Genomic DNA, 27,620 nt, shown 5'->3' on the forward strand with positions numbered 1-27,620 from the left:
TCTGTGTTTAGGTTACATTTATTTTCAAATGTAAGGAATTTAAATATTTGTAATCAAACAACAAAAATGTGGCAGCAACACCTCCATTTAAATAATTAACCCTTTTAATGGGAAGCAGACAAATGTTCATAATGCCATTGATAATACCTACAAAAAAGGGCAAAGCTGGCAAAAAAACAATAGTTATTCAACTAGTGATGCCTTTAACCATTCAAAATGGAACTTTATTGTTATTTGGACCTCAGAATGTTATTGGCAGAAAAGCAAATGGTATCATTCCCCCCAGTATAAGCAATTTCAACTACAACACTTGTGCAGTCACGAGACATAAAGTTGCTACTATTTGGACCAGTTTTCAAACAAGAACCCAACAAAGGTTTCAAAAGTTATATATTGGTACAGTACAGAAAGCGCAAGCCAGCAATTTAAACAATTAAAAGAAAAAACTAAAAATTATTTTGAGGTTTTCACAGCCAAATGAAGCATGGTTGTTTTGTAATTCTGAACAAGAAAACAATAATATCCATATAAAGAAGTCAACCAAAAAGAAAATCCTCTATAAATTGCCACCAGCGCCACCTCCTTTCCAACCAGTAAGAAGGCTCCAAGGCAGAATCAAGGAGGAGAAAAAAAAAGAAAAAAAAGTGCATTGGCATCTCCATTTTGGGGTAGAGGCTGCTTTATGTTCTGGGCCATGGGGGTAAGGGACAAGCAGAGTTCTCTAAGTTCCTAGATTTTCATCAACCTCTGCCCATAGACACTTTCGTCACTGTATGCAATGTAGAGGAAGAAATCTTCCTCATGATGCTCCTTGAAAAAGAACAAAAAAAAAAATATATGAATTAAAATCTTTTAAGATCTAACAAAGCTCAAGAAACATCCTAAATAATTTAAAAATTTTCAGCCACAGGCAAACAGTGATTGGCAAGTGAGATTCCATAGTTTAGCAACATCAAGAAGAATATAGTTTGACACTGGACAACACATTTTTTTCACAATTATTGCTTCCCAAGAAATAATAAAACACAGCAATTAAGCTGAACACACATAAGATTCCAAACTGACTGGAACCTGGCGAAAAACAAAGTTGACTTTTATTGAAATGAGTGTGTTTACGGGGCGGCACGGTGGCGCAGTGGTAGCGCTGCTGCCTCGCAGTTAGGAGACCCGGGTTCGTTTCCCGGGTCCACCCTGCGTGGAGTTTGCATGTTCTCCCCGTGTCTACGTGGGTTTCCTCCGGGCACTCCGGTTTCCTCCCACAGTCCAAAGACATGCAGGTTAGGTGGATTGGTGATTCTAAAATTGGCCCTAGTGTGTGCTTGGTGTGTGAGTGTGTTTGTGTGTGTCCTGCGGTGGGTTGGCACCCTGCCCGGGATTGGTTCCCTGCCTTGTGCCCTGTGTTGGCTGGGATTGGCTCCAGCAGACAACCGTGACCCTGTGTTCGGATTTAGCGGGTTGGAAAATGGATGGATGGATGAGTGTGTTTACTCGCCTAATGATGCCGATAAACTGCATTGGAGCAAATGAACTAAAAATGTTTTGCTGCTGATTTTTGTTTGTACTCTTCATCTGATGCTTCTTGTTTTAGTATCCTAACAATAGTTGGACACCAATGATGCATTCAGCCTTGATATTGCTTTTCCATCACTGCAATTTCTTCTTCAATCTTCAATCATCACTTCTTCTTTCGGCTGCTCCAGTTAGGGGTTGCCACAGCAGATCATCTTCTTCCATATCTTTCTGTCCTCTACATCTTGTTCTGTTACACCTATCACCTGCATGTCTTCTCTCAGCACATCCATAAACCATCTCTTAGGCCTTCCTCTTTTTCTCTTGCCTGGCAGCTCTATCCTTAACATCCTTCTCCCAATATACTCAGCATTTCTCCTCTGCACGTGTCCAAACCAACGCAATCTCACCTCTCTGACTAACTGCATCAAAATGCACAGAGAAGTAGTCCACGAGTGAATGGAGAGAATGAATTTTTAGTGACTTGTTTTACTTTATGGTTTTGTATGTTTGAAACATGTTGTCCACCAGCTGGACATAGTCTGGTGCTCTGTAGGTGGCAAGAAAATTTTCAAACATATTTTCGAATGCCTTCCTTTCAATTTCCTATGGCCCCACTAGCATGTCTTTAGATTGCTTTGTCAATGATGGCGTGTCTGAGTTGTGGAACAGCAAAAAATGAACATCCATAATCTTAGCATCATTTATTCATGGAAATATCTGTCTAAAGTAATCAAAACACTGCACTTTTCTTGTTCATTGCTTTTCATGAAATTTTCCATCAGTCCAAGTATGAAGAGAAGGAAAAAAATATCTTGGTTGGGTTGACAAGTGGTTTATGTGCCACACACTTCTGCCCTTAGAGAGCGACCAGTTCTTCTTTAATGGAATGAGACTCTTTAGCAAGGCTGTCCCATTCCAGTTCTTGGTATATTCGAGTTGCATTCCTTGTATTGTAGCAGCACCGCCACTACTTTTAGATGAGCACGGTTGTTCCAATTGTAGCTCTTGTGCTGTGTATGCATACTTGTAATATGAGGAAATCACAAAAACAGCCAATTGCAATAAGTAGTAGGGGGTTTTTAAAGGTGTTCTTTGTGATCAGAAGGCCAAAATCCATAAGACATGTTCAGGAAGCAAAATCTTTGTTGTCCTGTATTATTAACAGATTAAACCCAACATATCTAGAATTTATATAGTAGGATATCTGAACACAAGGACATTAATGATGAGATATTTCTGGCTTACACTGCAGCTGAATCATTGACTGCTTTGAGTAATTGGAGTTCAACTTCAAAAGTTAATTTACTGCATTGGAAAAAAAACTTTCCATACATTTTCTGTAGTTGCTTTTCCCAGGCAGTATAAAGTGTACCTGGAACTAAACCCAGAAGCAACTGGTGCAAGGCAGAAACTATCTTTAATAACTCAATGTTGAATTTATTGTGTCTCAATTACCACATTATGTCGCAATTTAAGCTGAAGTTGGTTAAACGTTTTTCACACATCTAGCAAAGCACAGGATCTGAATCTGCCTTTGTGGTTTCAAGCTGAGCACATGAGCCACTAGTCCACTGTGAGCTGCAATCTTTATCTACACCAGAGAGACTGCAGGCCATTTAGATCATTCAAATAACTAACAGCATGAGTGTTGCAGCATTGTCCTGAGGTTGAGGTGTCATACAAGGTACTAGCCTTATTTTTCATTTAAACAAACAGTTTTAATCTGCCTTTACTTAAAAGCGGTATGATTTTGTATTTAGACAAACTACATAGAAGCTCTGTGTTCTATATTAAAATGTAAACCTTGGTATTTTTAAAATTAAACTGCACAACACAGGTTTTACCTGTTAATGTTTTAATAATAAAATGAAATTCTGTAGGCTTACTGTTCCATGAAAAAAATATCAAAATAAATAAAATTCTCTTAAAAATATAAATGTTTTCAATTAATAAAACATGGACACAAAATAGCCAATTATGGGTATTAAAAATATGCTAGTCATAATTACCAGCCACAGCTCTTATAAAACGTGAATTAAATGTTTATCAAGAAGATACAAAACTACCATGGCTAACAAGTTTACAAGTAAAATTGATCAATCTAACTCTTAAGCTAACAAGCCTATGGTTTACTTTGCAATGAGAACAAATTCTTCTTTATCAGTTCTTTTTCCAATTAAAGATGTGAGCTATTGTACTTACTACAAACACAAGCTCGCTCTCCATCCATACTCAGACAACAAATGTCCATTTTAATTACAGGATAGAGTGAAAAGGACTAAGACATTAAAGCTGCTTCTGTTTACATTTCTGCTAAAGACGTGCTTCTCTTTTCTTACATTCCAAGTTCAGCATGAGAACATACATCTGTCGTTCCTGTCCATGCACAGCATAACTTCTCAGATTCATTTTTCTCACTTATTTTAAACTAAAAGTCAATAATTCTGCCTGGCTGATCCGTGTTTTTACAGGATATTTATTTTTGTAAAACTACTCACACACTTTACATAAAAGAGCGCTACAACTAAACTACGGAAAAGCTTAAAATAAATAAATAAACAGATAAGGAAAAAAATTACTTTTAATAATCAACAATTTAATTTGAACTTCACCGATTCATACTGCCAACTCAATTAACTCGAGTATCACTGCATATATGTATGCAGTCAAATTATTTTAATAGAGGTGTTTAGAGAATCTAAGGGCGCCGGCTGTGGAAAAGATTATAAACTATCAATTTAAAGAAATGCTTCATTGTAAATGGCACCTTATGAATAACAAACACACAAAAGACTACAAGTGGTGTTTACATTACACAGCGTAGATGTGGCCTGAGCATTTACATACACATTCAGCGTATGTGGATTGTATGTGTTGTGACTTATCTCTCAGGTAAAGTGTAAACATGGCTGCTTTTTTCTGATGCTCTTTGATTTTCTATATTTTAGAAGATGAAATGTATATGAGTTATTGGTATTATCAGAGACTATGGCATCATAAGTCTTAGCAATTCTGCTCCATCTTGAGATATGAATCCAATGTGTGTCAAATATATAGATAAAAATCAGAATCAGATTAGATTGGTGGTGAAATGTTATGGCTTAGATGTGGATAGGAACACCATAACAAAGACGCAAAGAGCATCGATTAAACGAAAACATCAGGGTGAAGTGTGGCAGCCAATTTCTCACATTTTATGTCTTAACAACTACATTTTGAATTAATGTTGGCAAATAGCCTGTTAGGTTTTCTGGCCTTCTTATAATTTTGGTTTGAAACAAAACTGGGTCCATTATGTTTGGCTTTGAAATAATATTCATCTTCAATGTCACTCCTTTCTATTATTGTTACCCGAGAACACTAATGTGGCTGCTTTTTTTTCCTCCCAAGGAAGTGTATTTCAAAACACTGTAACTAAGGGGAGAAACTGTCCAATCATCACTCAAAAAGAATTTTTGTTAACCAATTAAATCAATGTTTGGAGCTTTTGAAAATCATGCAAAGCATGGCAACAACTTAATTAGACCTGACTAATCCAGCCACTTTGCACCGGTAGTTAGTGTTGTGGTTTTTGTGTATTCTTTACACACCTGCTTTTTTATTAAAATCAACATTTTAATAACTAATGATTGATTATGTTTTAGGTAATGACGCCAAGTGATCTGATTCTTTACTCAAATAAAACACTGATACAGTGAAATGTTACATGAAAATCCAGGATGAGACAGCTAAGTTTCTATCAGCACAGACCTACTTTATCAATTATTCCTACAATTAAAGTTGATGCCTACCATGTACAGCAGTCATTACCTGATAAAGAAGCCCCATTGTTGCACTGGTTGGTGGAATGACATTGTTAACAAAGAAAAAAAGTGCATCCTCTGCTCGGAGATGAATTCTTTTTCGAATGAGGAAGTAAAACTGGCCCACTGTATTAGAAAAGAAAAAAAATCAACTTTAATTTGCAGACAACAATGAACGTATAAGCTTCTAACCAGCATCTATGCATTTTTTTTTACTTGTAAATATTTTATCACATCTGAGATTTAACATATGGCAAAAGAACAAAAGAAGAACTCTAAAAAAATTTAAATTTCATTTTTCTATAGCTTGCATAAAATCACAAGTTTTTACATATGTTAAACCCTACACCTGCAAGTTTTCACTTCCACTTTCCAGAATAGAACTGATTTCTATTACTAAAAAGACAGATGAGCCTCACCTGTGAGGTCAGAGGGTACCAAATACTTCTTTTTGTCCAGGTCACCTATTCTGGCTTTTGGAGCCTTTTCAACAATCACCTGGATGGGAAAGAGGAAACAAGCACAAAGACTCCAAAATAAGTAGACAAAAATTTTGCCTTTAAACTAAATGATACACCACAAATCCAGCTGTCTGTTCATCCATTTTCAATCAGTTTTGTAGGAAGGCCTGCAAAAACGTTGGAGACAGGACGTACATACTTTTACACTGCTAGAAAGCCTTGCCACAGTCCACATACTATATGCTAATTAAAAGTTTCAAACTGAACTATGACATTTAAAAAAATCTTTCTGCCAACTAACAGAGCACTATATAAATGAGTCATGATGCAATGAATGTAGAATGACCCACCATTATTTCCTTTGTAACTGGGAAGGATATACAAAAAAAACACATCAAGATAATATCCCCTCCCACTGGCCATGCATCACTTATAATGGAAAAATATGCTTAAGATTTCTCATTAAATAAAATGTAGAAAATGTATTGTTACTTGAGTTTCTTTCTTGACTCTATTAACAACTCTCAACAATGGGATACAAAAAAAAAAAAAAAAGACATAGCAGCTCCAGAACAGCGAAGAAGAGCGACAAGGCTGACTCCAGGGTGGCAGAGTGTGAGCTATAGAAAAAAAATAAAAAAGGAGCTGAACCTTTTCAGTTTAAGCAAATGCCAATTAAGAGGCAACATGATCCAAGTTTTTAAAATTATGAAAGCAATTAATACAGCAGGTCCAGATTGTTAGTTTAAAATTAGTTCATCAGGGACACGGTTGGAATCTTGCGAAGGGTAAATTTCATACAAATGTTAGAAGGTTTCTCTTCAAACAGAGAAAGATGTCTTCACATAGATGGGATAAGTGGCCAAGGAGAAAGACCTTTAAAGGACCTTCAAAACTTGACCTGACGTTAATTTTGGAGCAATCAGATGGATAGGATTGGTGAGTGTAGCTGGACTGAATGGCCTGTTCTCGTCAAACATTTCTAATCTAACTCGGATTATGCTCTTCAAACTGCTGAACAAACTTCCCCTTGTACTCTTTTCTTTGCAGAAGTGACTATCAAAACCGTACTCCCTGCTCCTTGTATGCAGGCAAGACATGGGCAACCCACCTCATTCAGGCAATGGGGGTCGGAGCGCTTGTTGTTATCACCATGGAGCCAATAGTGATAACAGGAAAATGTGTGTTCACATTGGCACTTGCACATTTCACTCATATCCTCAGCTTTTCAGAACGGATCAAACTCCCCGTTGTGCATGCCTACCTGCACCACACATGACCACTTATTTAAGTGCCACTGAAAAGCATTATTAGAACAACCAAGATGAGAACAGGCAATTCTGCTCAACAAGTTTGTCCTTTATATTCATCAGCATTGTCTAAAATAAAATCAAGTCAAGATTTAAAGGTCCCTAGAGTCCTACTGTCAATCGCTGTACTTGGAATTTTATTCCATGTGTCTATGGTTCTTTGTGTGAAGAAAAGCTTTCTAACAATTGTGCGATGTCTGCTCATAACAAGTATCCAAGTGTGTTCCTGGGCTCTTTTTGAAGAAAAGCTGTGCTGCCACTGTATGGCAACCCTTGTGTTGCACCATCTTCTGTGATTCAAGTCAGTGGTACAGGAATGGTCAGGTGGAACCAATATAAAATTTTCCTAATCAAATTAAGGTAAAAATGACTTGTCAAATTTATCTAAGGAAAACACAGATGTCCAGCTTCAAGTCTCAAAATTATACCAACATACAATTCAACACAAAGGTTTAGACACCCCTGCCCAAATTACATTTTCATAAAAATGCCACTGCTTTAAGTTTTGTTTTCTGTCAAAGTTGATTCTGCAATTTGTTACTTCAAATGTCAACTAAATATGTAAATTGGCCAGGGGTGTCCAAATTATTAAAAATTATTTTGTTCAATGATGTTGTTTTATTGATATTTGTTCTTCACAAACCCATTTAATCTAAAAGTGAGGAGAAGGGAGGAACACTCTGGCCCATATTTTTAAGATTCTCAACTGTAACAAATCCTTTTCCAAAAAGCAGACTACAATTAGCACAAATACCAGTTTGGAGACAAACTCCAGTACCACATCCTCAATACTTACAGTATACAATTAAACTAGAGAGAAATCTTGGACTATGCTTTACACCTCAGTACTATACCGATCTACTTCTTTCATCAAACCAATGACCAAAACCATTTTAAAATTAATTTAAACTGGATATTATTAAATTATTGAAAACAAGTAGCTCAAACCAGGTGCTGAAAACTTGATCTTTTAAAGTTAACATTGGTACTTTATTAGTTCCCATTTCTGAAAAAGCAGAAGTGCTCACTAAATAATTGAAACCTACCCTTAATCTGATGATTTCTGATTCTACAATGTACTGCATATTAAACCAAAATGTTAATGGTTTTAAAAAAAAAAACAAAACAAAAAAGAGAGACTGAAGCCAGCCAAGCTGGGGTCATTATAATAAGCCAAACAGTCCAAGATGACTCCACACAGTACAATATCCTGCAGTACACTTTGGAACAGCATGAAAGAAAGCTTTGTTTAAACCAACAAAAAAAAAAATAATGACATGAATTTTTCATTTTCATTGTCACCTTTTCACTGTAATGATTGCCGACATGACACATAATGCATTTTTGATAGTCAAATAAAATCTCACATAAAGCTGAATGTCTGCCTTTGCATCTCCCTGTATGTAACAACTAACTACACTAGCACGTGAACAGACAAAAAAAAAAAAGAGAGAAGATACAATTGTTTTGTAGTCACTTGTGAAACATACTTTAAAAAACAATTCACAAATGGCCTTGAAACAGTGAGGTAACTCGCTATGTTCAAGACACTGCATACTGCAGTCTTGCCTAGATTTTATTCTTCACATAGGGAATCACAGACACATGGAATAAGTATCCAGGTAGTGTGGCAGAAAGAAGGGTTTCAGTGGCCTACAAAACATGATTTAATATTGTTTGGAAAATATGGATAGGATTAACAAGCTTGTTGGGCCGAATGACCTGTTCTCATAAAAAAAAAATCAAAATGTTCCAATAGTCTAACAAGCATTCCTCACCAGTCCACAGTCCTGTTTCTGAATCCTGTGCCTGGTCGTTGTCTATGTGAAGTTTGCACGTTCTTCCCCACATGTGCACAGGAACTCCTCCTACATCCAAACCACGCACCCCTCTGTCACAAGACATGCAGCTTGGGTTGATGAGCAATTCTAATTTGGTCCCCTCTATATGTAAGTATTATGATATGTGGGTCACGGACTTGCACAAGAGAGAAGGAGGCAAGTCCAGGTTTCCAAGAAAATCAGCTTTATTGTTGTGAAGGCAGGAACAGTCTCATGCATTTTATTCAAAGGGAAGCTGTCACATCAGTACACACAAACAAAGCAAGCAAGCAGTGATATTATCAGTCGTCCGGCATTCGCTCCTTTTGTCAGATTAAAGGAACAGATAGCCTCCTTCATCAAGCAGGTTCCTTCTGGAGGAGAGACGACAGTAAGTGAGTACACAGCCAGGTCAGCGGCCAGTTTTAAACATTCCCCCCATCAACCATTGGGCAACAGTCACAATATGTGGTGAGCCTGTCAACTTGCAGCGGACAACCAATTCCTGCCTGTTTCAGCGCACAGCACAGTTGGGGGGTACCAGGGTCTCAAAAATCTCACAGTATGTATGTGTATAAGGTGGCCCTGCAATATGTTTAGTCCCTGCTTTACACTCAATGTTAGTCTGGCATCCTGTGACCCTGAGGATTAAGCACACATACCAATGTTATATCAAGCAATATGTTTTTGACAGTTCCCTATACATATTTATGAATAGTACAAATTTCATTATTAGGACAAGCCTAGTGGATGGAGGAGACCTCCTTGAAAAATAAAGAAATGCTCTTCATTGAAGTTAATGATGCAGATTGCAACAATATTGTGTCACTTTTGAACTCAATTGGACAAAACATTAGTTTACTGAATCAGCAGTCAACTGGTGTATTATTGATGACACCAGTCCTTCTTTTAAAACAAATACTAAAAAAAATTATCCAAAACATGTCCCCCCCACCCCGTCCCCCCAGTTAAAAATGTTGTAAAATTCAGACATTTTCTAAATATAGAGGATACAGAGAAATTACCTTATGCACTTATTACTAGAAACACTGACTACTGACTATGTTATTCACTGACTGTTCAAACCTTTCTTTATGTAGCTTTCAGTTAATTCAAAATGCTGTTGCAAGAAGCATTACAATAACTGAAAAGAAAGAACAAAAAACTCCTGTCCTTAAGTCAATACACTAGCTTCCAGTTAATCTTAGGGCTGATCTCAAAATACTCCTTCTTACATATAAAACCTTAAATGGCCAAGACCCTGCATACCTATCTGAACAAGGATTAACAAAATATCAATTTGGTTGATGCGCTTTTAGTAATTGAGCCCCAAAAGTCATGGAATGATCTACCTGCTTAAATAACAGATGACTCTTCATTTTCAGCTTTTCAATTAAAAATATTGCATCTCTGCTTGCTAGTCATTTGTATGAAAACATTAAAATTACAATAATTACAAACCGTTACTAACCCTTGAGCTACTGTGTTTCTCTTCTCAGTTTTGCAAAGCTGCTTTCTTGCCCATGTAAAAGATTTTGGGTGCACTGGAATAAATGAATGGAAAGATCAGGTCATCATTATGATGACCCAGAACAGACCCTACTATAGAATGACTGGGAAGGTGGAGGGTGCCAGTTGGCTGTGAATCTCTGAATCTTTTCATTTCCATGGGTTTATTTTCTCTAGGGATGCTGCTGACTGGTGTTTTTCCTTTCCTTTCCGCTGTTGTCATGTGGCTATAGTTCAACAAAGAATTATTGGACAGATACTTTTAGGTTTCATTTATGTTAATCAGTTTCCTGTCTGTTTAAAGAAACCTGTGCTATTAAGTGTATTGCATAATTATTAAAGTTTGTATTTGTATCCATCATTAAACTTAATACAGCGCTCTGTGCCTGTGCTCAGTGAAGTGTAGGGCTTGGTATTAGCACTGATGTCCTGATGCGACTCGATTGATTTGATTGAATTAGCGTGCACTGATATATTTGAAGTGCTGGCTTTTTTTAGAGATTACTTAACCATGCATAGAGAACATTAATATAATGTGACAGATTTCAGTAACACTGTATTTGAAGGGTGTCTACATGGTGACTTCATAACATATGCATAAGCGTGGAATTACATTTAAAAGGCAATACTTGATTAGTAAGGAACAGTTAACATCAGCATTTGCAAGATGTGGAAAAAAATATCACCACTCCTTAAAAAAAAAAGAAAAAAAGAAAAAAAAAAAGAGAAACTCTTTCAAAATTCAACCTAATTTAACCAACATATGAATTATCACATCAGAGTCCATAAATATTATAGAGGCTCCTTGTATTAATACAATGAAACGGCACCTACTTTATAAAACATCTATATCATCATGCAAATATTAAAAGCAAAAATCAGATATTGCTTCTTAAATAATAAGTGTGTTTTTCAGAAACCAATTAACGTGTCATGAATCTCCATGCAGACACCTTTCAACTGAACTGTTACTAAACTGTTTGCCAAATTTATTCCCCATTGGACATTTAAAATAATCTTGAATTAGTCAAAATTAAAGATTCAGCAGGAAGACTTGTGTCTTTGTATAATCTGAAAAGTAACACATATCTTCAGTTTCTCACGTGTAGCAGTTACATTAATCCATCTCAAAAATGCATCCGAACAGTTCCTCTTTCAGACAAAAATTAATTGTTTTATAACGAGGATCTAGAGCGGATACTTGTCGTCAGCAGCATTGGATGAATGGAACATGAGAGACAAATATCCATCCATCGTGACTGATAGTAATGTGGTACAACTTATGGAGCTAAATCACTTTGGCTGCTTTGTGTACATATTCACTTTGGTATCACAGGCTGCTCTGAAAATTCCAATAATTTCCCACTAGCTTGGCTTCGTGAGGTACATTGAACTTTTTCCATCATAGCAGTACAGCTAGCCACTTGCTTAAATAGAAAGCAATATTTATTGGACTTGCTAACACACAAACTTATGATTGATGGAGTCACACAATGGAAAAGCACATTGGAGATGTTAGACAGGTTTTTGGAACAACAGCTAGCCAGCTTAGCAGCTCTGCATACAGGCAACAACGATGCTCCCGGTGTGACTGGCATGCAGCCCTCTTATATGCAACACATCCACCACAGGTGCCTAGTTGTTATTAACGTAGTGATATGCGATTGTCATATAGGAATCTGCTGCCCTGGATGTCCAGCTGCCGTAAGTTATGGCTGTACTCCGCTGACCTGAGAGACGTGGTGATGCTTTGCTTAAGAGCTTAAGGTACAATAACTTCACTCATTTGCCTTCTGGTTAGTATAGCATGCCACAGTTCCAAAACCTGTATCATTTGTCGACAGCCCTCATTTTTAACAACGGTGCAGGGTCTCTTATCCTTACAAATAAGAACTACTATAGATTGTTATTTTTTGCCATGAGGCAAATTAAATGGGAGCTTGGAGCTAAACGCCGTCTCCAGTGTAGATTTAGGCTCTACTTGTTTGGTTATCGACCAAGATTGTTTATGAGCGACATTGGGATAAATGATATCTTGAATTTGTTGTGTTACAATAACATTTAACTTTCAAATTGCACAGCTTACATATGGCTTTGCTTTTATCCGCTTATTCTTTATCAACACACTGTTTGAACTCATAGGAAGTCCACACATCTGATTTAAGTGTCAAAGGCGCCGATTTAAATTGAGGAGGCCACACAGTTTTTTGCGAAGTAGTAAAGCACTTTTTTTGAAGAAAGTCTTAATAGACACATTAGCAACATCTACTAGATTGGATGCCAAAAATGAAGATGAGCAAAAATCTACATATAGTAATTGAGCAGGATAGTGATTCACAAGATCAATCTTGAGACTTTAAGAATCAATATTGAATCATTAAAATGAAAAATGACGATTGTAACACTGCCACCTTTCATACTGTATCTGTGAAAAGTCCATGCATTAAAAAAGGGAATTAAAACACAATGATGTAAGGTCAAAATAGTTCAGTGATAAAATAATCATGTTTTCTTAAATAGTCCTTTCCATATACATGTCAAATTCCGTAAGAACAAAGTGCTCAGGACTGAAAAAAAGGTTATAATGAGGATTTCTGTATAATAAATTAGAACACAAGGGTAATCTTTTGGCGTCTACAGTTGACAAAGTTGACCATAGAATGACTAACTTGAAGGCAGCGTCCATTTTCTTCTTGCTAACATCAATAGCAGCAAGAAGTTCCAAACTCTATTTTATAAATAAATAAATAAATGGTGCCCTTCACTGTTCATAGCACACAGTCCGCATTTTTATACTTTGTGGTTTGACGGGAGGGGTGTCGGGGGTAACCAACACTTGAGCTACATAAACAGCACCTCTCCGGTGATATTGCCTAATGGATTGACCGTCTCTCTCTCGCTGCCGTCTGTTCTTTTGTCAGTCACCTTTTTAGTTTGGAAAAGTTTTATCTAAAAATATCATGATAAAAAGACTGAGGAAATCATATCTCTTTGCCAAACTGAGTAACCACACAAGAACTGCCTTGGTCAGGAAGGTGATCAGGAACCTAACAGTCACTCTAACAGAGCTTCAGAAGTGCTCTGCTCAGTCAGGAGAACTTGTTGGAAGGATGACCATCTCAGCAACCCTCCATCATACAGGTATTTATAGTTGAGTGGTGTAGCAGATATGCCCTTTGTCCACCTCTCGGACCCTCAGGTACCACTCCAACCATGGTGTAAAAGCACAAGACTCTTTTATTTTTCTTTTGTACAGTGCACAAAGCACCCTCCACTCCACACTCATATAAACACAACAATTCTCTCAATAATGCTCTCCTCCTCGCCCAGACACTTCGCCCTCCTACCTCCCAGCTCAGCTCAATGTACTGGGCTTCCCCGGAGTCCTTTATACCCCCTGACCCGGAAGTGGTTCCTGTCCAAACCCACAAGTCCTTATTCCTTCCGGGTCAGGGTAAACAGTCCTTTTCCTCACCCTGGGAGCACGTCGCTTCTTCCTGTCATGTGACCATGACGTACTCCAAGGTTATAGGGCACATAAGAGCCCACTAGCCCCCCCTACAGCGACTCCCGGTGGCCCACAAGGTATCCAGCAGGGCTGTGTATAAAAACTACAAAGTCCATGAGGCCCTGCTGGAACTCGGGGCACGTTCCTGCTGTCCAGAGGGCTCCTCCTGGCGGCCTGGGGGTGGCGACCGGAGTCTGTAGCCGGCCGTCCATCACAGTGGCTAGACAGAAACCAATCTTAAGTAAAATGCATATGACAACATTTAAAGTAATCTGAGAACATGTGGAAAAACGTCTGATGAGACAAAAATCAAACTCTTTAGGCAGAACTACAAAAATTACGTATGAGAAAGACTTGGCACTGCTCTGCACGTGCCTAACACCACTCCACGGTAAAGCTTGGTGGTGGTTGCATCAGGCTATGGGGGTGCTTCTCAGCAGCAGGAACACAGAGACTGGTCAGAATTGAGAGAAGGATGAATGGAGAACTAGGAAAAATGGGGTGAACTTCCTGAATACAGGTATGCAAAGGTTGTGTGTGTGTTACATCAAATTATGTTATTTGTTCAGGCTTTTCCTCTAGCTTTGGATTTAGTAATTTACTCTGGTTTATTGTCTTTTATTCTAATTAACGCTTTGTATATCTTGTATTTATCTGTTTTTATTGTTCTATGCAGATATTATTTGAATCCAATGCTATACTTATATACTGTACTCTGCTGTTTTTTTCCCCTGAGACTCTGTGAAGCACCTTGAGAATGGGAAAGAGGTGGGGAGCATAGATTGATACAGCACATTACTGCACCCACCACAACAAACCACCTCGAGATCCCAATTTAGCATCCAAGTGGAAAGGTGCTATATAAATAAAATTGATTATTATTATTATAGAGACTTTTCTTGAAGACTCAAAGCTGTAATTGTTGCCAGTTGGTCTTCTACAAAGTACTGAATTTAGGGCCTGAATAGCTAAATGAATGGGAGATTTCAGTTTTTGATTTTTTTTAATATGTTGGAAAATTTTTTTGAAAACAAGTTTTCACTTTGACATTATGGATTACTGGGTGTAGATTAATGGGAAAATGGCATATTTATCACTTTAATATTAAATCTACAACATAATAAAGCATGCAGAAAATAAATACTTTTTGAATCCACTGTATTACTACCATTTATAGTGATGATCTGACCTTTTATGTAACAATTTTAAGAATAAGTAGACGGTATCAAACTGAAGAGACCCAAATTGAACAACTAATCCAAAGTATGATGTTTATTACAAGGCCTAAATAAAACTAAAAATCACAATCAAGAAGTCAAGTTTAGGCAAAGGATTAATTGATGGGCATTAGTTTACGTTTTCATTTTTAGTGAGGCTACTTGTAGCCACTGCTGACTTCTTTCCCACGTTCCTATGTTTAAAGCAAAAGAATGTAAGAAGACATTCAACTCAGCTTTCATTGCTAATGGAAAGTTTTGACTAAATGTGAAACATCATTTACAAAACTTTAAAATGATAGTATTTCATTAAAAATATCCTAATTCTGGTGAGATCCTTCAATGCACATGGGGTTGCAGCACCAAAAAAAAAAGAAAATGCAACAGACCATAATACAGTATAATCCTAATACCTGGGTCATGATACAATAATACTGCATTTGTCTTAATTCACTCTATTGGGTATCATAATTCAACATGTAGAATACTGAAATTTATTATTCTCTATTTTATTGGTTGAAGTAAAAACTGAAATCGCATCTCTATCCACAAAATCTAATAGAACTCTAAAGAACCCTGACTCAGTTCACCCACTTATATCTTCTAGCTGTGGAAACCGATCTGAGGTATCTATTCAGACTTCAGTTACAGCACACAATACACACACCAGTACATTGTCTAACATTTGGTCTAGGTGATTACATGCGAGAAGACCTCTTATGTTCGCTATAAGACTGACGATTATTTACAATAAAATGTTTCATATTATATTATATTAAATATATATATTAAATATATATATATATATTTTTTTTTTAATATATATATATATATATATATATATATATATATATACACACACATACTATCTGAATACAAATGAATGTGCACTATAATTCAAGGACATTTCCACATGTGTACATACATTTCTTTTTTAAATCTAAAATCTATTACGTAAGACTTGTCATATCAGTGTTAAGATGCTTTAATAAAACTCAAAACACCCACGTATCTGAAGAGCGACCCTACAAAGACCTCAGGCAGAAGGTTGCATGGCTTTACCTAATTTTCAGTTTTATTACTGGGCAGCAAACATACAAGCTATAAAAACCTGGACACAAATATATGAACATACACAGGCTTGGTCCGCAATAGAAGTAAAATCCTGTAGTACTTCTTTATACTCCCTGCTCTGCTCTCCAATAAATGCAAGTTATCGCAAATATACTAACCCAATTGTGCTTTACTCACTCAGAATATGGAACCAACTTAGAAAGCATTTTAAGATGGAAAATCTTTTATCTGTGGCAACTCTACAAGAGAACCACCTCTTTCAACCCTCGCAAACATATCCAGTTTTTAATACCTGGAAAAGTTTTGGGATTAAAATGCTCAGAGATCTTTATATAGCCAACATATTTGCATCTTTTGAACAATTACGTTCAAAATTCAACCTCCCAGGTACACATTTCTTTCACCATCTTCAAATTAGAAATTTTCTTAAACAATAAACCTCGCACCCTCCACAATGCTGGAAAAAACACTGCTCAATTCCGAGGAATTAAACACCATTTCCGCATTATATAAAAACCTATTAGAGTCCCTACCTTTCAAAGATCCAAGAGGACATTGTGAAGAAGATCTCTTAATATATCAGAAAAGGAGTGGAAGGTAGCAAAGCAGAGAATTCACTCAAGTTCCACATGCGCAAAGCATAGAATTATTCAACTAAAAATTATATATCGAGCTCATCTGTCTCGCTTAAAACTGTCTAAAATGTTTCCAGGGCAAGATCCAACCTGAGAATGCTGCATCCAAGCTCCTGCCTCACTGAGTCACATGTTCTGGGCCTGCAACAAACTAACATCATTTTGGACCAAAATTTTTAAGTGCCTTTCAGACAGCCTTGGGGTCACAATTCCTCCTAACCCATTAACAGCTGTGTTCGGTGTTCTTCCAGATGGACTTGAAGCGGAGAAGGACAAGCAAACGGTGATTGCATTCACTACACTTTTGGCACGCAGACTTATTTTGTTAAATTGGAAGAATCCTAACTCTCCTCTGATAAGTCAGTGGGAAACCGATGTTTTATATTATTTGAAATTGGAAAAAATCAAATTCTCAGTTAGAGGATCTGTACAAAATTTTTTCAAAACCTGGCAGGATCTAATCAATATTATGTTAGAATAAGAGAAATAACTATTACCGCATTTAATTCCCTTCTCCATCTCTTATTTACCTATATATTTATTTCTACCTTTCTTTTGTTTATTGTTGCCTTATTAAAAAGCCCTAGGCAATTCTCCTTTGGCTAAGCGCTCCTTCTCAGGGGTGGGGTTTGATTTGTCTTCAATTTTGTTTGGTTATAAATGGATCTATTTGTATGGAATGATTACAATAAAAATTAATAAATTAAAAAAAGATGCTTTAATAAAAATAATGTTTTATTTATGTAGCGCCTTTCATACACTCAAGGACACTTTACAATTCAATAAACACATTAACAAGACAATAGAAATTACATACAAGAAAATGAATAATACTCATTGAAGAGATGTGTTTTTAACAGGAGTTTGAAATGAATAGCGTTTTTTTCCTCATGAAGGCTAAGAGGAAGAGCATTCCAAATTTTAGGGGCCATCATATTGAAAGCTTTGCCACCCATAGTTACTAACCTGTATTTAGGTATAATGAGTAACTTAGGGTCCGATGATCTTAATGCATGAGCAGGAGTGTAAGGAAGCAGCAGCTCAGACAGATAATGAGGGGCTACACCATGGAGGGCTTTAAAGGTGAGAAGAATAATTTTATATTTGATTCTTGAAAAGACTGGTAACCAATGCAAATATTAAAGGACAAGAGTGATGTGAGCAGACTTTTTAGTGAGTTTAAGTAGACGAGCAGGAGAATTCTGAACATTTTATAATCTATTGATATATTTAGTCGGGAGGCCATAAAACAATACATTGCAATAGTCGTAGACGGGTAGTGATGAAAGCATGAATCAGTGTCTCAGTATCCTTCACACTGAGGAAAGAATGCAGACGAGCAATGTTGCGAAGATGAAAAAAAGCTGTCTGTACTATTGAGCTAATGTGTGGCTGAAAAGTAAGGAGATGATCAAAGATGACACCCAAATTACGGACTGATGCTGAGAGTTCAACTAGGATCTCATCAATGTCAATCTTTAGCCCACGCAGGGTAGAGAGGACAGATTTGATACCAACTAATAAACTTTAATAATACGCAGTTTTCACTTAACTGTCTCTTTACAAAGGTTTTCCAAATCAGGCTCACAACAAACGTTGAAACTCCAGACATGTATGAACCCTAAAGTTGAATGGGATGGGAGTTCTCGCATGAAGTTTCCTCTACACAAAAGTAATCATCAGTTCATGACCAGGTGAGATCTGGAAGGGTAACACACAGCACCTAGCTTGTAGTACATCACAGTTCTGGATTTGTATATGAGGTCTACAAACTCCATTTTTCTCAATAAACTCCTTAAATCCAGTAAAACTAGGAAAATTATGACTTAAGACAGGAACAGAGGAATATGCAACTAAATATCTTTAACATAGCTAACACTGGTATTGTAACAGCTATAGAGGTGTACAAGAAATGCATTTTGTTATGCAAGCATTAACACAGAAAGTGCAAAACATGCAACTAAATCCTTGTCCTCAGCGTCACAGTGCTTTATTTCAACAAAAAAATGAAATAATGTATAACATGTTATCCTCCCCAAAAACATCTAAAGTTAACAACATACAGAAGTCGAGGAAACAGCCAGGTCATTATGTCAGTTAACTTTACCTGCTAAAATGTTTTGTCAGGACTTGTAACCTACCACTAGCAGGCTACAGTCCAGTTCAAGGTTTCCTGCTGGATGAGTAACTTTTATTGTATCAATAATTTGATGGGCTGCTTTTCATTGTAATGTCCTTTGAAAATCTCTGCACTATTTTAAACACAGGATTCAATACTGGGATACCAGTCACTCACTGAATGAATCTATACCACATTCACTTCAGAACGGGTAATACACCTCAAGCTATGCATGATCAGGCCTAGCCATTACTTGGACAGGGAGATCATCAAAGAAAATCTTAGATGCTGCTGGAAGTGATGTTGGTGAGGCCAGCAGGGGGTGCTTAGCCTGTGGTCTGTGTTTGGCCCCCAATGCCCCAGTGGAGTGATGCGGACACTGTGCAGTAAAAAAATTTGCGCCATCCTTCAGATGAGATGCAAAATCCCAATGTCCAGGCTAAAATGCCCACCACAGCCTAGTTATTCTTGACTGCTAATGATCCCCTGACTCTAATTGTAACTATCATTCTCACACCTTTACCACCTAACAGCTAATGTGTGGTAAGCATACTGGTGCAAAATGGCTGCCATTGCTTCGTGCAGGTGGATGCTGCACATGGGTGGTGGTTGAAGTGGCTCCCCGTTTTCTATGTGAAGAACTTTGAGAAGCGAGAAAAGCACTATATAAATGAAAAGAATTAAACTGCAATTGCAGCTGCTTTCTCTGTTAGTGCCTACAGGTTTGCTTGTTGGCAGAGACATTTAGCCGTATTCTCTTCTATGGCTGCTTGCACTTTAATTGTTTCCGCCTTCCATTTGAACTCGGAGGTATGAGCCATTAAAACACTGAATGCCTTCATAATTGTAAGAATGACTCATCAGAATATATATTAGATATGTGAAACATAATTATGAACTGTCAGAATTTGATTTTCAGAAAAATACAGTATATTTTACACTAACCAAAATGCAAAGTAGAGCTATTTTGAAGTGAAAAGCTCCACAGTTATCAATGTGCAAGGTTTCTCAGTTTTATATATTAAGAGCACATTAAAATATCTATAATTATGAGATGTCAAACAAAAGAATTAAATACCGTATGTCATGGGATATTTCTCACTGATGTCTACATTACTTTCAGTTACAGAACTGTATTTTGCATGACTAATTAAAAGTTACGGACATCTTCAGACACGTCTTAGCTAGTTAAAATTGCTGTTAAATATCAAAAATTATATTTGATAACATTTTAATTCACACACATTAAAAGTATCTCTGTTTAACCTAGTCTTAACATGTAAATTACAGGTGTCTCTAATCTGAATTTTGACTAGTCAACACGTAATTGTGTCAAAAATAGAAACATGCATATTTACAAGACATTTAATGCTAAAATGCTTTGCCTATGCAGTCTCAGCTTTAAAGATACTGTACGAATTCAAGAAATGGGTCCAGATTTTAACAAAGGGCTGCCTAACTCTAAGGACTTAACAATACATGTGATTCCAACAACAAAATAATTTTTGTTTGTAGTGATTTACAGAAAGGATGGGTACAGACTGAATACAACATTTATATCGTGAGATTTCTGAGGTCTTTTGAGACCATCTCTAACAGTGCTGCACACCGAAACGTGATTGACACGTCTGTCGAAGGTTGGTTGTTCGTCGCCAAGACAACCACAGGTTCACAGCCTCCCCATGTAACACTTTTCTCACCTGATGGGTGATGCGGGGAACATTATAACCCTGCTACTGACCTGACCCCTTCCCTGCCTGTTTGCTGTGTCTGTGTGTACTGAAGTGGTAGCTCCCGTTTCAATAAATACCCTGACTGTTCCTGTTTTGATTGGAAGAAAGTGGACTCAGCATCCTCCCTCTGGTGCAGGACAGTGACTTACGCGTCACAATATTTTTCATACTACTGGTTCTTAGGTAGCCAAAAACTGTCTTAGATTTTAGCTCTATTTGTTGTATGTGGCATAATTTTATAGGTCAATAAAGTAATTTATTGTTTTACTGTTGGAGAATCAGGTCTTTAACTTTTTCAGGGCGGATGTCGACTTTTTCAGGGGTAGAAGACGGGAATCAGCTGTAAACTGTGATAAAACTCGCCATTATGTTTTAGTTTGACTCTCTTTAAAGTTAACTTCGTTGATCTGACCGAGTTTTCCTGCGCGTGCATGAGTAGCGAAGAGCAAACAACCCCTCAAATGGCATCGACATCTGACAAAAGTCCAAAGCGAATGCGCAAAGCAAAATGCTCTGTGGACGACGTTTTGTGTTTCATATCGCGGAATCAGACTCCGAGTCGTCGGATTTGGAGTAAATGATCTGGAGATTGAAAATGTCAGCATCAGCTGATCGTGGTGCTGAACATATCTGTGTAGCTAATGCACCTACGCACCTCACCTGCCTCTTACCGATGACAAAAGGTACAAATCAGACCATCACACTGCTACGGCTAGGCAAAAACAGCCAGCCCCACGTATTCCTGCTGGTCCTTGAGCCACTACTGCCAGAGTCGCCGAATGGGTGCGGACACATTTTATATTGATTTATGTGCGAAACCATTGCTTTATGTGCTTTTCAGAAAACTGGAAAAAATATTCAGCCCTCAAAGAGTTAAACATGAATGAACCTAAAAGAATTGCAACTGTCATTACTTCACTGTGACCTTCTAATCTAGTAAATCTAACTACCTGGCATTTCACTCCCGACCTAAGCAAGTCTTCAATAAGGTGCTTGATTAGTTAGTTGTCTGTGGCCCTTTTCTTTGAGGGCTTTGACTTTTTTTTTTGCACTCCTTTTCACTTAGTTATTTATTAATCCATTTTCTAAACCCGTTTGTCATATACAGCAATAGTGAAAGTTATCACTTTCCTAGTTACCTTTCTCAGTTCAGATTCAACGTAATGAGCAGACTTAAATCAATCTATTTATACTTACAAAGTTGCACTTCCATTAATAAGCACTGAGAAGACTAAAGATTTACATCTACAACCTAGTGTCACAAGAGTATTTTTTATTTTTGCTTTGTAATTTTGCAGCATTCTCTGCTAAGACTGCTAGTGTTGCTCCTGTCCTCTGTAAAATATACACTTAGAACATTAGGAATTACAAGCAGCAAACTCTGCCACTCAATTCAACAGAGATCTCCATCAGCCAGCGGCAGAGCAGGCCGCCTATTGCACAGCAGCAAGTGTCTTTTAGCTATGCTGTGCATTAAGCTACTTACGCTAACACGGATCACCCGATTTTGTATAGCTCCTTTTAGGTTGGGTAATAATATAGTCCTGTAAAACCAAAACAACTGCATATCAATACAGATATTAGAACAGCATGGAAGGATGCAAAGCAGTATACTAAAAAGAAAATGTACGCTACTAGTGCACAAGTGTATTACAACTACACACTGCGAGAGGGCATAAACTTCACAACTGGTTTGTATCCTTCTCTTCGTCCGTCACAATGATGCCATTTAACAGGCAGAAAATGAGCTCCTGCATAATGATTTTTGAGTTACAAACAAAAAATAATATACATGATCCCTTACTAATGGCACTGCTTATAGAACACTGGATCCCTCAGCACTAAAAAGCAAAGCTATGAATCAGAAGCAAAACTTGATCCTGCCAGTTCAACTGTCTGCTGCTGCCTTACTGTATTAACAATTCATTTCAGTCACCTTATGGTACACGTACCATTTATGCTCATTAAGAATTCCCTTAACTTATCAATGGCTTAGCTCCCATCCCTGTTCTTGTCTACATGGCCTCTGCACATTCTCCTTATTTTTAAGTGGATTGTCACCAGCTCCTTCTCACATCAGATACCTCAAAATAAATTACTGTCCCCTGTGATGTGCTGGTGTACAGAGTTGGTTCCTGGGTCATTCCAATTTAATTCAGCAAATGGCCTTTGCATCACCATTTTGAATGTTGATGAAACTGGGAATATGAATGACACTTACTGCCCATGCTTTTTTTATGAAATAAGATTATTAAAGGAAAGCGAGATTAGCTTGTCAGTTCAGTGAATTTTTCATTGAGAGCCTTGTAGCCCCTAAACCCCTTTCAATTACATATTTTTTTGTTTGAAAGCAGATACACTCTACTGTTATACCGATCAAATAAAAAAACAATGCTTCCCCCCTCCACGCATAAACTTTTTTGAGGATTGAAAATTGCATTAAAAGAATCAAGTAACAGGTTTTGTTTTTTTTTTTAAAAAAAAAAACAAGCAGCATCCTCAATTAGCACTGAAGTGTATAAAGAAATGCTACTGGGGCTCCTTCATACCTATGGTAACACATCTTTTAGCACCTCAGCTCCCTTTAGCCATCTTTTTAGTTGGGCTGTTACATTTTTAATAATTACTTTTTGAGGTACTGTAAAAAGCCAAATTTCCTCTGGGATACATAAAGTGCTATCTGTCCATTTATCCATCCCTGCATATTATTTCAGTATAAAAAAAACTGACCTGTTACTCCAAGCCATTCATTGTTTAATTTAAACCAAAGGTGGTAAAAACTGATGAACTTCAATTTGAATCCTTCTTGTTTGGTGTTTTGTGTAATTGATTGCGTGTTACTTTTTTGTAATCTTGTAAATGCTTCTATTTTTTGTAAATCACTTCTGGTGATCAATTTTGTAATCTTGTCCTGCTACAATACACTTTAAATTAAAAAAAAACAGCCCCCACCCCCCACCCCCCACCAGATGTTTATTTGATTAGGTTGACAAGTCATTTTGGGGGGAAAAAAAAGCATCTGCTAAGCAAATAAATGTAAAAACGAAAACTAGATTTATGAAAAAGGCAAATTTAACTATGGCTGGCCCCATGTAGTTTTGATAGGGGGAAAAAAAAAGTTACAGCTTATAAAAGAACACTTTAAATTTTTTGTTTTTATACTGTCCAGGGTGAAGAAAAAAACCCTTGATATATATTTTTTTGTTTTAATAAAAAATATTTCTGAACTCTGTACTGTGGGTGTAATTCTTATGCCAAGTTTCTTCAGTTTCATCAAAGTAAAAAATGGTGATGGCAACTTATTGGAAAATACTCCGAGTTAAAATGATGCTGATGACATTGGAACAAGAGACCATGCAATGTAAAAAGCCTGTTTGGAAAATGGATGGTGCCAGTATAAATATACTCCTTGACTGCTTTTCAAGGAAACGGCTAATAGGTATTCCCAGGGAGTTAGAAAAAGGCTGTGTCACAGTGCATCAGCAAAAGGAAAAACAGACAAAGGTTATTCCCATGCTGGTCCAACACCTGATGAAAGCCATACATCCAAAACACTGTGACTCTAGGTTTATTTTCTACTTTTATCAAAATGGTAATCACTTTTAGCCATTTTTCCCTTTTAAGTTATTCTGATTCTCACGTGCTCATGACAGCGTGCCATATTAATGAATTGTCGCTCTTCGTTGCTCTTGCACGCTCACGTTGCATTATCATACTGAGAACAGACATAAGAGTTCCCAATAAGGCCGATTTTACTCGACTCGGTCAAGGCTGGCCGTCATTAGCCGCTTCAGTGGCTTGTGTGGCCCGGGGCACAGGGCAAGCCTGGGGTTGTGGGTGTAAATCAAACTAATCGCGGGTAAACTGCACCATCATATTACGCTTCTTACTATAAACTGCCTTACAGAGCAGTCAAAAATAAAACAAAACTGAAAGCCTCGATATACTCAAAAACGGATATGATGAGGATACAAATCGCACCGAGTTGCGAATAGCTTGCTGCCTAAGGCATGGAGACTGTAAACCACATTACCCATTCACAAATGTCACGTCCCTATGGCTGACTGCTAAAAAAGGCGCTATATAAAACAATGACTGGGGACGGGATTCGTCATCTTCCTTATGCCTCTTCGCACTGCCATCTGTGCAGTTAAATGTGCTATTTGTTTATGTGTTGACGGATTTTGACTGTTTTGGTTGTGCGGTTCGGGTATTTGTGTTTTTTAAATAGCATTTCCTGCATTCACATAATTCATGGTGCTGCGTTGAATTCGAATCGGTACGATCGGTGCTTACCCGGTCTGTTACCATTGTGAATCTGCACGCCCGTTCACACAATTCTTTTTTTCAAATTCTTCCTTCATTTTAAGCCGCCGTGCTTTTTTAAGCTAGCCTTAACAAATCAGGCCGAAGCCAATTCTTCCCAGAAATGACAACAATATTCGACGCCAGGCCTCCGTTGGAATCACAACAGATTTTTCTTCCCCTTGTGAGATTTACTGAGAAATGGCTGTCCTAATGGAAAAATCCATCAGAAATAAAAGAAACGGAATCCTAAAGAATAAAACAAGACAAAAAGAAAACAACACATTGCCGTGTGCGGGGCCGGCGTCACCTCTTGTTGACGCTGACAGCCACGGTTACTTACTGGCACCCTGTCCGGGTATTTCTTCCTGATTTTCTCCCCTTCGGACCTTCGCTTCTCAAACGGGTGCTCTTCTTTATACTGGAACTTCATCTTCGGAGTGGGGTGTTGTTGTCACGGATTATTTCGATCTTTCTTCCCTTTTTTTCGCTTCTCTGTTCTCTCGACTGCTCGCTCGTTCTTGTCTTTCGCGTCCACAAGCTGCGGCTGCGCCAAGGCGCTCGGCGGAGGAATACAATAACAACCGCAGCGCGCTGCGTCATCGCGACGCCTGCAACCCTCCAGCCGTCCAGGTTATGCCAGGCGACTAGAAAAATATTTTTGTTCGAGATAGCTAGAGAGCCGAGAGAGCATCGCATCGCGGTGCCCTTTAGCATTTAGGACAGTCTTACCACAACCTCACGAAGTACGGCCATTTAAACTTTTAAAACAACACAAGGGAACCCGAGATGGTCAATTCTAGTCCAGCAGCAGCAGGCTTTTGATTCAATCAGTTATTCAATTTAATTCCATTGTATTGTCCCAAGAATGAACGTTGGTTTGTCAGCAGGTTTTACCGAGAGATCACGATGTAGTGTTAAAATAATATCACAAAGAGCACAGCCATCAAACATAAACGTAGTTTAAATAAATATAATATAGCAGTAAGCACTTAGTGAAACGTTAGATCAAACATATTACACATAAATTAAACCAAAATTTAGGCTTGCCTAGTGAGTGATGCAAACGCTAACTATTCATCCTATGATTTAAAAATTTGGATGTTGATTTTTTTAGAAAATGAATAGCAGTGGGGATGAAAGAATATTTTAACCTGTTGTTTTTTTATCCTTGAGACCTTGAACCTGTGACCTGATGCTAACAACTACAATTGAGGGTGTAGTGGGCTTATTAAACAGGTCTGTCCAATTGGACTGTTGAGACCTTGTCATTTTACAGCTCAATTTTTACAGTTTGACTTATTCTGTTTTAGTTGTTGCTGACATTACAATTTCCAAACCAGGCCAGCCAAACATAAGTAAAGATCAACTCAATACAAAATTTAAAAAAAGTTAGAATCAGAATTTGCTTTATTGACCAGATAAACTAATGGGTACTATTTGTCTTGATAGTATTGGTATAACATACAAGGACAACACAGAATACAAAAGACAAATGTAAAATGATAAAATATGATGTAGCATTTTTATAGAAGCTCTTTAAATATATAAATAGGTAGATAAGTAAGTAAATAAATATCAGAATCAGAATATCTTTATTGTCATTGTAACAAATACAACAAAATTAGGTGCAGTCCTTGCGGTGTCAAAATATAAATAAATATAATTAAAAAAGGATAAGAAGAAATAAGGTAGAACACAAACGTTCAACATAAGACCTTAATTGCACATGAACACTATTGCACAAGATGTCATCTATTGCACTGCTGCATTGGAGGTGATTAGGTGGCATTCAGTACCCTAATAGCAACAGGGTAGAAACTGTTATTCAGTCTATTAGTCTTTGTTTTGATGCTCCTATATCTTTTGCCTGATGGCAACAGTTGGAACACATCATGAGCGGGGTGTGAGGAGTCTTTTAAGATATTTTCTGCTTTCCTAAGGCAGTGAGAGCTGTGCAGTTCATCCAGAGACGGTAAAGAGCAGCCGATAATCTGCTGGGCAGTCTTTACAATCCGCTAAAGTGTTTTCATTTGCGCTGTTATGCAGCTGGAAAACCACATGCAGAAGCAGTAGCACAGGATACTCTCGATAGAGCAGCGATAGAAGGACACCAGCAGTTTTTGGGGGATGTTATTTTTCCTGAGGATTCTCAGAATATAAAGTCTCTGCTGAGCCTTCTTCACCAGCTCAGCTGTGTTCACACTCCAGAGCAGGTCTTCCATGATTTGGACTCCCAGGAAGCGGAAGTCTGACACCCTCTCCACACAGTCCCCTCCGATGTAGAGTGGTTTGATGTCTGTTTTCTTTTTCCTGAAGTCCACAATGAGCTCCTTGGTCTTAATTGTGTTCAGGAGCAGGTTGTTGTCAGTGCACCATGCTGTCAGCTGCTCCACTTCTCCCCAGAGATGAGCTCCACTACAGTGGTGTCGTCTGCAAATTTGATGATGGTGTTGCTGTGGTGGGTGGGGGCGCAGTCATGTGTGTACAGCGTGAAGAGCAGGGGGCTCAGCACACAGCCCTGAGGAGAGCCGGTGCTGATGGCCGAGGAGATGTGAAGACCCACCCTAACCCTTTGTGTACGGTCTGTCAGGAAGTCTTTAATCCATATACA

General features: G+C 37.7%; 1 protein-coding gene across 1 annotated transcript; it reads right to left on the bottom strand.

Annotated features, from left to right (window-relative positions):
• On the bottom strand, window positions 1–25,572 carry LOC114649027 (gamma-aminobutyric acid receptor-associated protein). The gene is made up of 4 exons (XM_028798437.2): window positions 25,350–25,572; window positions 5,735–5,813; window positions 5,323–5,441; window positions 1–810 (listed from the first exon to the last, which is right to left on the bottom strand). The coding sequence occupies exons 1-4, from the start codon at window positions 25,437–25,439 to the stop codon at window positions 730–732; spliced, it is 369 nt and encodes a 122-aa protein (XP_028654270.1). The 5' UTR covers window positions 25,440–25,572; the 3' UTR covers window positions 1–729.
• Window positions 25,573–27,620: the final 2,048 nt, after the last annotated feature.

The sequence above is a fragment of the Erpetoichthys calabaricus genome, chromosome 3 (assembly GCF_900747795.2).
Source record: "Erpetoichthys calabaricus chromosome 3, fErpCal1.3, whole genome shotgun sequence".
Lineage (NCBI taxonomy): Eukaryota > Metazoa > Chordata > Cladistia > Polypteriformes > Polypteridae > Erpetoichthys > Erpetoichthys calabaricus.

What these genes read in the sequence shown, in the direction of transcription:
- LOC114649027 (XM_028798437.2), bottom strand. Translation starts at nt 25,439, where the DNA reads ATGAAGTTCCAGTATAAAGAAGAGCACCCGTTTGAGAAGCGAAGGTCC. An exon ending in AATACCCGGACAGGGTGCCA is followed by an intron (nt 5,814 to 25,349) that starts GTAAGTAACCGT and finishes TTTCCCATCCAG; the next exon opens with GTGATTGTTGAAAAGGCTCC. An exon ending in CAATGGGGCTTCTTTATCAG is followed by an intron (nt 811 to 5,322) that starts GTAATGACTGCT and finishes TTCTTTTTCAAG; the next exon opens with GAGCATCATGAGGAAGATTT.